Source organism: Gobius niger (genome assembly GCF_951799975.1).
Source record: "Gobius niger genome assembly, chromosome: 6".
NCBI lineage: Eukaryota > Metazoa > Chordata > Actinopteri > Gobiiformes > Gobiidae > Gobius > Gobius niger.
Genome location: NC_136857.1, coordinates 21850779 through 21864278, shown reverse-complemented (window position 1 = coordinate 21864278; position 13500 = coordinate 21850779). Strand labels below are relative to the sequence as shown.

The 13500-nt window shown below is 41.3% G+C and overlaps 1 protein-coding gene across 1 annotated transcript; it reads left to right on the top strand.

Annotated features, from left to right (window-relative positions):
* Positions 1-4569: 4569 nt before the first annotated feature.
* Positions 4570-12909, top strand: LOC306964915 (leucine-rich repeat neuronal protein 1). Its single transcript, XM_079559084.1, has 13 exons — positions 4570-4749; positions 6315-6424; positions 6926-7071; positions 7229-7330; positions 7405-7589; positions 7743-7985; positions 8294-8416; positions 8621-8743; positions 8981-9389; positions 9713-9857; positions 10075-10238; positions 11283-11432; positions 11537-12909. Exons 2-13 carry the CDS (start codon positions 6343-6345, stop codon positions 11999-12001), a joined length of 2337 nt encoding a protein of 778 aa, XP_079415210.1. The 5' UTR covers positions 4570-4749; positions 6315-6342; the 3' UTR covers positions 12002-12909.
* The last annotated feature ends 591 nt before the right edge of the window (positions 12910-13500 follow it).

Here is a 13500-nt window from a genome sequence, read left to right as displayed (position 1 = left end):
TGAAAAAGGTTCTCTTCGCTTTGGCTGTTTTTCTGACCACGCCTCTCTCCTGCATGGTTATTATTGGGATGCCGTCTTTCTGACCCGGCGAATCACGGAGCCATGCTGAAACTGTTTCCATTCATTTTTTTTTGTTTTTTGACAACATTCCTTTTTAGATGTAACTTTTGTACTTTGATTGTATAATGTATTAATCATTGATCGGGGATTGGTTCATGTTTATGTTTAGTTGTTATTAAGTGTTTTGTACCCATTTATTTTTGCTGAAGAGTTGTCGCGCATTGTTTAGGATTTGAAAAGAAAATGCACAAAGCAGTTTGACTATCGCTGAACATATTTTAATATCCGACATTGTTATATTTGAACAAACTGACATTTTTCTCGTGGCTTATTTATGGTCGTCTTTTGTTCGAGCTGGAAATCAATCCTACTTGACAATTAATGAAAATTCCACGTAACCGATATTTTATTAAAATTTAATACCATATATATATATATAAATTATAAAATGTATAATTTCTATTTTAAACACAATTTTTTTTCAGAAGTTATTTTTATTGCAATATTTATGTACCAACATCAGCAATTGAGTAAGAGGCTTTGCAAACGTACATGTGGTGTCGTGTCCTGTCGTCCTGCTGCAGACTGTCTCTTTGAGCTCTTGACTGTTGAACCTGTTGCTGATGCTGCTCTTTCTGCTTCTCTGGCCTTGTCCTCACAGGCTCCGCGGGCCCACGTTCAGAGCCTTGATGCCGCTTTGGTCCTAGTATTACACTTGGCATTCAGTCCAGAGGTCAAGCTTGTATTCCTGCATATTTGTTACCGGTTCATTTTGGAGCAACCAACTCGATGGTGAATGTAAAACGCATAACAGATTTGCAAGAATATAGGTCTCCTCTCTACACTACAAGAGAATCCTGATGATAGAAAGCGCTTAGACTCGCACTGGGATTTCCGCTGCCTCCTGCCCCCTAGTGTTGTACTGTTAACACGCTAAAGCCATCTTTGGTGGACTGTTCCCTTTTCAGCATGAGTTATATTTTTATACACACGTCTGTACAGAAAAGATTTGTCTGAATTAACTTGTTGCAGAGGCTAAACATGGATGAGCAATGTATTTTCCTGATGTTCGACATTGAATTGAGTCCTGTTTAGTTAGATCTGTTGTGGACATGGTTTAGTCCTGGTTTAGTCAGTAATATTCATGACTTCTATTTTTATACACATCTATACAGATCGATGTATTGTACAGTTTGGAGACGCCTTACAGTGCTGGGAGTGTCATAGGTAAAATGTTCCGAGCATGAACCGTTTTAAGCCATTTTGGGTGGATGGTTTTCTCACCAGCAGAACAAGAAGAATGTGTTTTTTTAACTATTGAAACTGGTTAAATTACATGAGATTTTACCATTTTCCAAAAATACTTTTGATTCAAAAGTTGGAGAGGAATGTGATGGGCTGCTTCACACAAAAAAGGTGGTCATGTGCTAAAAGCAGTAAAACAACGGCAGGCTTAGTCCTGTTTGAGACCTGCTTTCGGGTTTGATTTGTTCTTTTGTACCTGCTTTGGGGTTGGATCAGGGCTCATTTGAAGTGGCCTCTGTTTTGTGTTTAATCTTGCAGTAAAAACGCTGAATGTTTCTTGATTATTAAGATATTGTGTTGTTTTGGGGGGAAGCGTTCAGTCTCCGGAGTCTGGGGTCAAAACACAAACAAGTTTCTAACAATGTAAATACAATGCACAGACTGATTCTTAAAATAGCTCTTAATGATGCGGTCGTGGAAAGTGATTTATATTGATATTTTTCAGTCAAATTATTAAACTTTTAGTTTGATATAGTGTTAACTTCATACATTAACTAGGGCTCCATTTATTTTTACTTCAGCACATTTTGGAGTAACTTTGTTCAGGTGCATGTACTTAGACGTGCAGAGCATTGGTTTAAAGTCATTTATTTTTGCCACACGCAGTACCTGCAAAGATAATGCAAAGGTATTCTCATGAACAATGATAATCCTGAGTCATAATCAAGATTACTTACAATTAAAGTGGTTGTAAATGTTAGTGCAAAAAAAAACTATACTTGCTTTTATACTTGAAAATCTTATTTTGTTGCCTGACCCTGTACTCTGGACTTGTCTTTAGCTTGAACTGTTCTTTTGTAAATATTCAAATGTATACACTGTATAGTCTCTGTCCTACCCTCTCGACCAATCGGAGAGGAGCTGTCTGATAGGCCTCGCCCCTGCTCAGCTGTCATTGGCTGATTTATTGTAAAGGAGCGGGGCCTTCTTCATTTTTTGGCAGTAGAAAATAATTTACTGGAAAGAGAAGTTATTTTTATGAACTGACTGTATTTGTTGGATTTAATGTTCGTTTTTGGGGGGATTTTATTTTTTACAAAAATAAAACACTGATCTTTGTTCCCTTAAAATGGACATTTTCAACGTTTGTCTTGTTTTTTAAAACCATTTTCATATTATATAATACAATTATGTGGTAATAAACACTCAAATGTTTTAGTATTTTTGTTATAAAGTATTGTTGCCTTGCTCTGTGATTGGGAAACGCAGCAATAATTCCAACAGTACCCCTTCTCTGTACTACAAAACATCTCAATCACATCTGACATTTAAAAAAAATATTATTCACTCATGAACAAAGATTGGAAAGTAGCACAGTAAGTTCTGCTCCTGGTTGCTGACTCTTTGGTGTGAAATTGCCGTTTCGAGTTAATCCCGGTTTAATCTGGATTTGACGATGCATGGGATTGTTTTCACTTAAACACAAAGGATTATGTGGGAAAAACACAGTCATAAACAGGAAGTTACATTCTCCTTCTGTCCCTATCACAGACCCAGTTCATTTTTCCCCCCAGAATCCATCCATGTGTTTAGTGATGTCGACCATAAGCTTGTCCAAAACCAGTTTAGTCCTGGTTTAGTCCTTCTGCTTGAAGTGGACTGTTGTTTTTCTAAACATTACCCTGTCTGAGTCATAGTGTTACGTCAAATAACAGCTTTTAAAAAATCAATCTTCCACCTCATCATTGTTTGTGTCTGACCGTAACAGTCAGACCATCCACTACTCTGTCTCATGTTACAGGACAAACCAGAGCTAAGCAGGGATCGGACCATGACTAAAATCACTATACTTCAAATACATTGAGCCATGTGTTTTCTCTGTGGGAAAATATCAGACCTTCAACTAAGAAGAGTCCAAACAGTTTATAATTTCTAAAAAACAAACTTAAGCAAGAATCCGAAGGTGCTCCCTGCCCTTTGTCCAAAGCAGATAGAAGAAAAAGCACATGATTAAGGGAAGTTTGTTTTACGCCATATAGGGAAGAACGTGCTTTAGGTCAGTGGTTTATGCAAGGCAAGCACTGTTGTAGCCTACAGACAAGGACTCAATTTGCAACTTTATCAATTTTGCACATTTCTGAACTTTTGGGCTGGTCCTTGTTTAGAACTTTAGTCTAACTTTGGACCAGTGTTAATTTTGACAACATATTTTAATTTAGTTTTAGTCTTAGTCTTTTGACGAAAATGTATTTCGATTTTAGTCTAGTTTTAGTCGACTAAAATTGCAAGTAAATTTAGTCGACTAAATTTAAGACGAATTTAGTCGACTTTGCATTGATAATATTCATGATAATCATATTTAATCTTTTTCTCTGCTTCATGGAGCTGCTCCACATGAACAAAGCTCAGAGCTGATCCTTTGGCAGTGACTTTACATGATCTAGGGCTCTTTCAGACGGACAATAGAAGTTTGGATGATTTTAGTCTCTCCTTTTCATTTTTATTTAGTCTTATTTTAGTCGACTAAAATATCTGGACATTTTAGTCATAGTTTTAGTCTCATGATAAACTTTTAATTTAGTTTTAGTCCAATTTTAGTCATCAAAAATAACACTGACTAAAATTAAGACTAAATATTTTAGTCGACGAAATTAACACTGGTTTGGACCTGATTTAGCCTCATAGGTAAGACCTGCTTTCATCCTTAAGACCTTTGGTTGGTGAAATGTTGAACCAAATTACTGCAAAAAGTCTTCTAGAAATAAGTGGGGCAAAAATTATGTGTGCCCTTGATCTGAGTAGGTAGAAAATATTATTATTATGCCAATGGAACACGTTTTATTTTGTTTTTAGATGTTCAGATGAGTTCAAATTAAGTGTCAGTGTATAGGCCTAAACATTGGTGTCGAAAAGTTTGAGAACCACTTCTTTAGATATTGCCTGAGCAGGCCTCTACATTAGACTCCTATTAGCCAGGCCTATGTTAAGCTTCATTAGGCTCTAATTTTGGGTTAGGCCTAGACTGGACAAATGTTTTTTGCTTCATCGTTTGTTTAATTATGATTTTACAACATGGTGACACATCCTTCATAAGACTCAGCAATGATGATGATGATGATGATGTTTAGAAGGGGAACCTCTGAAGTCAAATCCCTGAAACTGGAGCATTACGTCATGTCCCCCTGAAGCCCCGCCCTCTCCTCTGCAGCATCCGCGCTCCCATTGGCCCGCTCCCCCGTGGCCTACAATCCCATTGGCTGCAGCGCGGACCTGGAGGAGGACAGACTGGCGGGGCACGGAGGGAGATGCTCAGGATAAAACAACCTCAGCGACACGTTCTGAATCTCCAGCGACCGACTCGGGCTCTTCCCAAACCCCGTGACTGACGCGCCCTGACCGGTTTCGAGTCGTCCCCGTGAGGCCCTGCTGGAGGAACGGAGCGAGGTGAGCAAAAAGCGGGCCGTCATCGTGTCCTCCGCGTACCTTCAGGGGCGCTCGTTAAGAGACCGCTCCGCTTCGCGTTAACCTTTCACGGCGTCGTTAAAACAAACTTGCAACGGGACTAGTTACGGTTAAACCTCACGGCTCAAAGGCCCGTGAGCGCGAGGTCTTAATTTACCGGCTAAATGTTAAAGGTGTTCGGTCATAAGGCTGTATCATCATGGACTACATGGCCACGGCGGCTTCAGGCGGAGACACGTGATTCCGAGCGCGAACGCATCCAACGAGAGAGACTGAAACAGAGGGGTTTAAAACGCATGGGCCGAGGGTGCACTGTTCTTTCAAACCCTGGTGCACAATTTGCTCTAACTTTGACTTTAGACACATGTAGCCTAAAAGTGATAGTTTATTGTCTTGTGTTTCTAGTGTTCGTCTAGTCTTTGATAGTCTAGTGTTTCTAAGATGCTTCAATCATCATAGAAACACATATTTCTTGGTCCTTGGAAGAAAATAAGCCTTCTAAATTTACCAGAGAACCAATCCGTAATCCTGTTTTAGGAGAAAATATGTTTTTTCTTCCTCAAAGTATGAGTGCACTCATCATCAGCATGTGCTTGATTCAAGAGGTTACAATGTTCTTAAATTAAGTCATCTTAAAGCCTGTAAGAGGTCAATAACCATGATAGGGTTGGTTCTCAAGTGAAGAAATACAGAGTGAATGTTTGTCCTGTTTTCATTCACAGGCTTCACATGTGGGCTATACAATAGAAATTGAGAAATACATTTTAATACATTTATCATCAAATTGTTGATAATATTCTTATTTGAAAAAAATGTTTGTCAGTCATTAAAATCAGCATGGATCAACTGTATTACACAATGGCAACAAAATAGTGTTTTAGAATGAAACTCATGCCGGGACTGCCCTCATTTTGTTTGGTTGTTTACCGGTGCTGTGGTGATATGGGTTAATCCAGAGCCGCATGAGAATCAAGGTCATCAAATCGAGACCAAAACAAACACAGCCTTTTGTCTCGTTCCCTTGTCCTCTTTCGGCCTCATGTCATTGTCTTCTTGTCTCCTCTTTCTTCCATCCTTCGGGGATGTTTGCGCTCAAAGGACATTCTTACATCTAACACTTATATTACAACTTTTACCACATAACTTATCTTATCTCTTATCTTATCTTAACACCATCATTTCCATTGCTACTATTTTGCATAAAAAGCCAATAATTCCTTATATGTAAAATGCAAAGTCAGGTCCTTGCCATCGTCCAATCAGTGTGTGGCATTCGTTGCTTTGAATAATTCATATTCACTTATGAATACATAATTAGCTTTCACTATAAGCACACTCCACGTACTCTATTTTAGACTTGGTTAAGTTCTTTTTTCCCCCTGGTTTTACTCTGCTTTTACTGTACATCAGATTCACTTCAGACTTATGAACTTAGATTTCAGTCACGTGTAACAAATTAGACATCAGATTCATTCATAACATTTATTGTTAGTCTCCCGAGGAAGAAATTTGACTTCTGTTTATTGTGTCTGTAGGTTTTGATTCAGGTTCTGGCTCTGCTCCCTGCCTGTGTGCATGATGGGATCTGAAGTTCTGTTAGCGCTGCTTTCGCTGGTGATAGCATCAATGTGCTCTCCAGTCGATGGGACTAGTCCAGGTACAGTTTCAATCGTGGCAAATGCTTTTTGGGCACCTCTGTATGTTGATATTCCACATTTTCTAAGTTAAATAATGTGTATGAATGGAAAACACTTTTCACAGACATGGACCTTTTCTATAATACATTGTTTAGAACTTTGATCTTCCTCTGCTGGCAGCAAAAAAACATATAAGAATAAGATATAAGATATAGAATAAGCACAGTTTGACTGGGGAACTGCTCAAACAGCTCTGGTGATAATTTATGGGCTTTAAAATGGTATGCTCCAAGTTGCTGTTGTAACAATTTGCAAGAAGTTGAACTAGAGAGGAGGAAAAAACTAAAGTAAACTGCATTACAGGGAACAAAGTTAAAAAAAATGTGGTTAATTGAAACAAGAAACAAATCTTGCATGATATGCCCTCTTTTAAATTGCACATAATCTAGAATCCACAGTGTTAGGTGCGTTACTTTTCCTTGTTGCTGTCCACGTTTTGTTAAGATGCTTGTGCCCGACAGGTAGCGCAGTGCTGTGCCCACTGCAGTGTGTGTGTGAGACCAGACCGTGGTACACTCCTCAGTCCGTCTTTCACCAGGCCAACACTGTGGACTGCAACGAGCTGCACCTCCAAAGAGTCCCAGCAAATGTCTCTGCGGATACTCAGGTCTGTTCAGCCCCCCAAAGCCCATTTGTTCAGAAAAACCTGCTGCAGATTACTATGTTTTTTTGTTTGTTTTTTCATTGCAAACATACGTAGTGAGGGTGCTTAGGCAAGGAGACAAATTACTGAGGGTTGCTTTAACTGTTTGCTGTTTCTTTAGGTCCTTCTTCTTCAGAGCAACAACATCTCGTCCATTTCCTTCGAGCTGCAGAGTCTGACCAACCTGACAGAGCTGGACCTGTCCCAGAACCACATCACACAGGTACGCCCGTCCCCTCTGAGACCCTGGCGTTTGTCACGGGTGTAGACTCACTGAGATCTCTGGTCCGGTTTCAGGTCACCTCTCTGGACATGTCCTCTCTCACCCGCCTGGTCACGTTGTATCTGGAGGAGAATCGGATTGAGGCTCTGCCGGACTTTGGTCTCAGGAACCTGTCAAGTTTAGAGGAACTTTACATCAACCACAACAAGATCAGGACCATCGAGACCCAGGCCTTCAGTGGACTCACCAGTCTGCTCCGGTACCAATACTCCTGCTATGACTACTTCTATTCCTTCTAATAATACTACTGCTACTCCTATTACACATTAGTACAACAAACATGTATATCTGCTCACTACAATCACTGTATGTTTGTTACCTATTGTGTGACTTTTTTTATCCGTTTGATCAGACTTCATCTGAACTCGAACCGCCTCCAGTCGATTGATGGTAGATGGTTTGATTCCCTGCCCGCTCTTGAGATCCTGATGCTGGGCGAAAACCCGGTTCTGGTCCTGGAAGAGGGGTCTTTCCAGTCTTTGCCTCGTCTCCACAGTCTGGTTCTGGCTTCAATGGGTCTTCAGTCTGTGTCCCCCGCAGCTTTCACCGGACTGGACTGTCTCGAGAGTCTATCCTTCTACGACAACAAGCTCAGGTCTGGGATTAAAAATATAGACCAGGTCTAAACCAAGACTACACCAAGACTCTGAGAGGACAATCCGACCTAACCACTCAACAACATTTCTCTGCACTAAACTCATGGAAAATGAATGTAAAGCTGCGGTCTCAGACACCGATAAAGAGTTTAACCAGTGTAGATCAAAGTTACGGTTGAGATCCATACCAAGCTTTATAATTTAGCACTCAAATTCAGCTTTGTAATGGGAGACTTAAAACTGTCTGAACCAGGTCCAAAGCAGGACCACTTCAAGACTAATCAAAGTCTCTCTCTTGTTTTTGCAGGTCTGTCCCTCGAGATGCTTTGAAGGTTCTTCCAAACTTGAAGTTCTTGGATCTAAACCGAAATCCCATCAACAGAATCAAAGAAGGGGACTTCAAGGACCTGTCCCACCTCGAAGAGATCAGGTAGGACTTCAGAACAGGACTAGACCTATCCATGACCTACCCGGAACTATCGCACTATTAGATCAAGACTGAACCGATTTGAGTTTGAAGAATATGTTTTCCTCGAGTAAACACAGGAAAAATTCTGCAGCTCTTCACTAAATTTCGTTAATATATAGTCCTGGTTTAGTTGTGGAGACTGTAATGGAGTGATGTTTGTTTCAGTGTGAACAACATGGATCAGCTGCAGATGGTGGAGCAGAACTCTTTTCAGGACCTTCCAGAACTCATCAAAGTCGAGCTTTGTAACAATCCTCAGCTATCTCACCTGCACCCCAACAGCTTCAGGTAACCAACACCACAGTCCACGGGTACTCTTCTTGACTTCCTGTTCTCCGGTGGCTCAAGAATCGAGCTGTCCAAATGAAAACCCTCATGAACTAATGCTAAACATCTGGAGCTGTCCAAAGACATGCTGTTCCTCTAGCATACTACTTATGTATACAAACATAAAACGTTCCATTCCAGATCTGCCCTGTCACTGCAGCACCTTTTCTCACAGTTGTCTCTGTATTTTGTCCCCAGTGGCGTCCCGTGGCTACGCTCGCTCATGGCCCACAGCTCCTCTCTCGCCTTCCTCTCCTCCTCGCTGCTCGCCTCTCTCCCCTCTCTTAAAGAGCTCTCTGTTCACTCCAACCCGCTGCGCTGCGACTGCCTGCACTCGTGGGCCACTCACCTGGGGAACTCCTCCCACCTGACGCTGCTTGAACCCACTCTCACGGTCTGCCACGCCCCTTTGCACCTGATCGGCCAGGAGCTGCAGGAGGTGGTGAAGTCGTCAGAGGGCAGGGTCAACACCTGTCTGCCGCAGATCTCGGCCAATGCCTTTCCTTCAGTCGTAAACGTCAGCGAGGGGCAGCCAATCACCATCGAGTGCTGGGCAGATGCTGACCCCGCCCCTCAGTTCTACTGGGTCACGCCCACAGGAGACAAGGTACACACTGTAAACTCTGTATTAATTGTTTCAATTTCTGGATTAGACCAGGTTTTGTCCTTATTTAGTCCCAGTTCGCCTTGAGATTTTATTGTTTAGGCCTGATGTAGTAATGGTTCAGACCCATTTTCCTACTGTTTTAGTTCAATTTTAAAGCCTTGTTTTGCTCTGAACTTGATGTATGAAAAAGTGATAAACTCTTAAATACAGAATAATAAATACAGATGTGGGTCTCAGGTTGAGAAACTCCTGTGATGGCCGATGACCTCACGGGAGTGGATTGAAAAAAACTGTATTGTTCAAGTGGACTCTGTTTTGGCCAGGTGAGCGCTGAGGTGGTGGCTGCAGCAATCGTATCCCAGGCAGAGCCGCAGGGCCGTGGTCAAAGCAGCACACAGCAGAGGAAGAAACACCGTGTCCTGGAACCAGGAGCATTAGTGATTGACCACGCTGAGGCCTCTGATACAGGTCTGGATTAGAATGGGTCTAATTGTACTTTAGTCCCTGTACTGATCTAGCCAAGTACTGGTTTAGTTCTATTTCATCCTACTTTAGTCCCTCACTCTGGCCCAGTTTATACCTGGTATCACTTTAGACCTAGTTTAGATCTGTTTATACAATGTTAAGATCATGCATGGTATTTCCCTATTTTGTCCAAGACTAAAGGTCTGCTCTCTGTTCTCAGGGACTTACACTTGTGTGGCCTGGAATGCTGAGGGGGCTGACACCAAGAGCCTGTCTGTGTTTGTGGAGGTCCATGACCAAGGAAGGACCACGAGCTCCGAGCCCAGCCCAGAGCAGTCGTGGCTGCGCAACAGCAGTGCAGCTTCTCTTGTGGTGCTGGCAAAGGTAACCACTGACCATTGTTTACGTGTTTGGAGAAACTGGCTTTATACTATATATATATATATATATATATATATATATATATATATATATATTAGTGGTGGGCCGTTATCGACGTTAACGTGCCGCATTAACGTGAGCAGCGCACCATGTGCCAACACTGGAGAGCGCTGCGTAACAGAACTTCAAAGGCTTTCCTCACACCGTGCAGCGCTTAGCTGCATATCCATTTATCAAACATAAAATACAACACGTAGGTCAGCGTCGTAAGAGAGAGAGCAAACATGGCTTTTTAGCAAGTTAATAGCAAATTGGCGACGGACAGCTTACCTTCCCAGAGTAAAGTTCTGACGATGGTTTTTCTTTTTCTGTTGTTTCTCTCATAAGTCCCAACAAAGCTTAGAGCAGTCTCCCTGTCTGCCATAGGCCATAGTGTCGTCTGTGTCACTGCAGAAGGGTAAAGAGCCTCTAAACAGTTAGTAAACTAGAACAGCTTTCTTAAGCAGTTTGGAAACAGGAGATGAGCCCCTGGTCTAATGCGCCACCTGGCTTGAGAAACCCGTTCTCAAAGACTTACTTTTAGTCATTATTTGTGTAGCACACATATTCTGAATGCCTTCGGCAGAATTCAGACAATCCATTTTAATCTAGATTCATTCCAAGATTACAGTAATCTTAATCTTAAAACACTCAAAGACGCTTAATCTAGATTTTAAAACATTTATCTATGCCCACCGCTAATATATATATTGATCTTCAATTAATTTCCTTTCTCACTTGTGTTGTGTGGTGGTTCCAATCTGGTTCTTTTCACTTATAAATCACCCCTGAAAATATGCATTTTAGCTGACCAGTTGTGGGAAATGAGCAAATTTTGAATTAGTTGCCTTGAAAGCTACATGTACATTTTTATTATTTCTAGCCTGATAACAATGACAGCTTAGAGAACACACGTTTGTTTTCATCAGCATCTGCCACTACTTTGCCCTATTCGGTAGTTTTTCTATCCAAGGCTGCAGCATTTCAAGGGGACTGTTCTCGTTTCAGGTGGTGCACTCTCAGTCAGTCGTCCTTGAATGGAAGCTTCATCCCACAAAACCTGGCACAAACCAGAATCAAGAGCCTTCTTGGACTCTGCCTCAATTCACTACAGCCACTGTACACATCCACAACCCACACATCAGCTACACTGCCAAGGTATTCTTTTATACCCAGTGATATAATTATGTTTTAGATCTCAATTTAGTCCTATTTCCTGTTCCTATAAAGTCCTTTTCCTGACTTGTTTTTCTTTGCCCCAGGTTCCCGCCGATGTTCAAGAGTACAACCTTACACACCTTGTTCCTTCTACTTTGTACCACATTTGCCTGACCATCTCCTCAGCCCCACCCCATTTACCAAGCTCCGCCTCCTCCCACACATCCTGCCTGAACGTCACCACGAAGGACTCATCCTTCTCTGTGGAGCTGGTGGTGTCGCGCCGTGGTGGTGTGGCTGTGGCAGCGATTTTAGGTTCAATGTTTGCCCTGTGTATCATGGCACTGCTGTTATTTTACATGGGCCGTCGCAGAGTGGTTAACCTCCCTCAGAGCCATGCACACTCGCTAAAGAAGTACATGCAGCACGCGACGTCCATCCCTCTTAACGATCTGTACCCGCCACTCATCACGTTATGGGAGAGTGAGACAGATAAGGACAAGGAGGACAAGGAGGAGGAGCATGGAGAGGAGGGGCACATCGACACCACAAAGACGTACATGTGGTAGCGACACAGGGAGAGCAGATGGACTCTACTGAGCCAAGGACCTAAGCACTGGAGCGCACTGAAGAAAAGAGTGTGCACGTTTTTCATTCACTTTTTGAAAATCCTGTTCATTCTTACAGCAAACACTGATTCTCTGATTTAACTCTGATTTAACCTTAGTTGGCGACAGAGTAGCACGGGTTTTAATCCTAAATCCTGGTTGAGACCCAGTTTAGCAAGTTCTCGCTGCATCAGCGTGGAGTCTGGTTATAGTTTATCTCACTTCAATGCATTCCGCTGGCCAAGCGAACAGGGAACACTAATGCTGTTATGTAAGACATCTCTTCAATACTTACCTGGTCATTTTAAACAGATCATAGCCAATGAGTTTGTCCACCAGTGTAATGCATCACACAAAACCATGACTGTACAGATAAATAAATGATGGCTGGTACTGAAAATGGCTGTGGACAGCTGAGGGACCAGACTATATAGAATCAGGAAGCACATTAAACTGCCCTCTAGTGGCTGTCTGTGATACTGTTTGTAGGTGAAGAGCTGAAGTTGCCTGAAATGTAGCACGTCTTTTGTGGACTGAAGGAAGCACACTCACTAAATTTACACCGTCCATGCAAGTTTCACATGCTCTAAGCATGAAACAATCAATATTACAAGCCAAGATCAAGGTTTAGACCTAGTTTAACTTAGATCCTGGCTTAATCATGGTCTAGATTTGCTATAGATTATTTAGTTCTCGTTTGGACCTAATTTGGAGTGGTCTCTAGCCATTGTTTAATGCAGGTTTAGACTCTGTCTAGAGCTGTTTTAGTTTTGCTCTTTTTTTTCCCATGTTCAAATCTGTAGCCAAAACCAAACCCCTCATTGCTGTAAAAGAAGTCTCTGGTGGTCTTTCACGGCTGATTTGGGCTCTAGGCTCCAAGCGAAAAACATCCCGCAAACATTTCAGTGAAAACAAATGCAAAAAGAATCTGTAAACCAGATTATTTATTTTGTAGTTTTATTTCGTCTCATGTCGAGCTACTTTCTCAGATACTATAATGGTTACAAAAGACAACCAGAGACTTTTAAAGTTCAGGGTATTTTGTATAGTGTCTCTGTTATTGTTATTATTATTATTATTATTATTATTATTATTATTATTATTATAATAATTATTATTATTATTATTATTATTATTATTATTATTATTAATAATAATAATAATAATAATAATATTAATATTAATATTATTATGCTAGCACTGAATAAGCACTGATTGAAAATAAAACTCACTTTACCACATTTCTGATACAGTTCTCTTTTTTACAAACTACATTCACCACATTATTTTTCCTTCGAATTAGCCGTAATAAATTTGACTCCATAATTTATCTATGATTTAATTCTGTTTAAGCTAAAGAAACGTGTGTTTTAGGGCCCTCTGGTGGTGGGTAATTAGTAAGAGGTACAAAAAATAAAGAACGACAGCCAGGCTCTGTTCTCGGGGACTTCGTGCCCCTG

Bases quoted from the DNA above. Each gene is read 5' to 3' on its own strand.
- LOC306964915 (XM_079559084.1), top strand. From the start codon at position 6,343: ATGATGGGATCTGAAGTTCTGTTAGCGCTGCTTTCGCTGGTGATAGCA. The intron at 7,986-8,293 runs GTCTGGGATTAA...TTGTTTTTGCAG, and splicing joins TTCTACGACAACAAGCTCAG to GTCTGTCCCTCGAGATGCTT. The intron at 8,417-8,620 runs GTAGGACTTCAG...TGTTTGTTTCAG, and splicing joins TCCCACCTCGAAGAGATCAG to TGTGAACAACATGGATCAGC.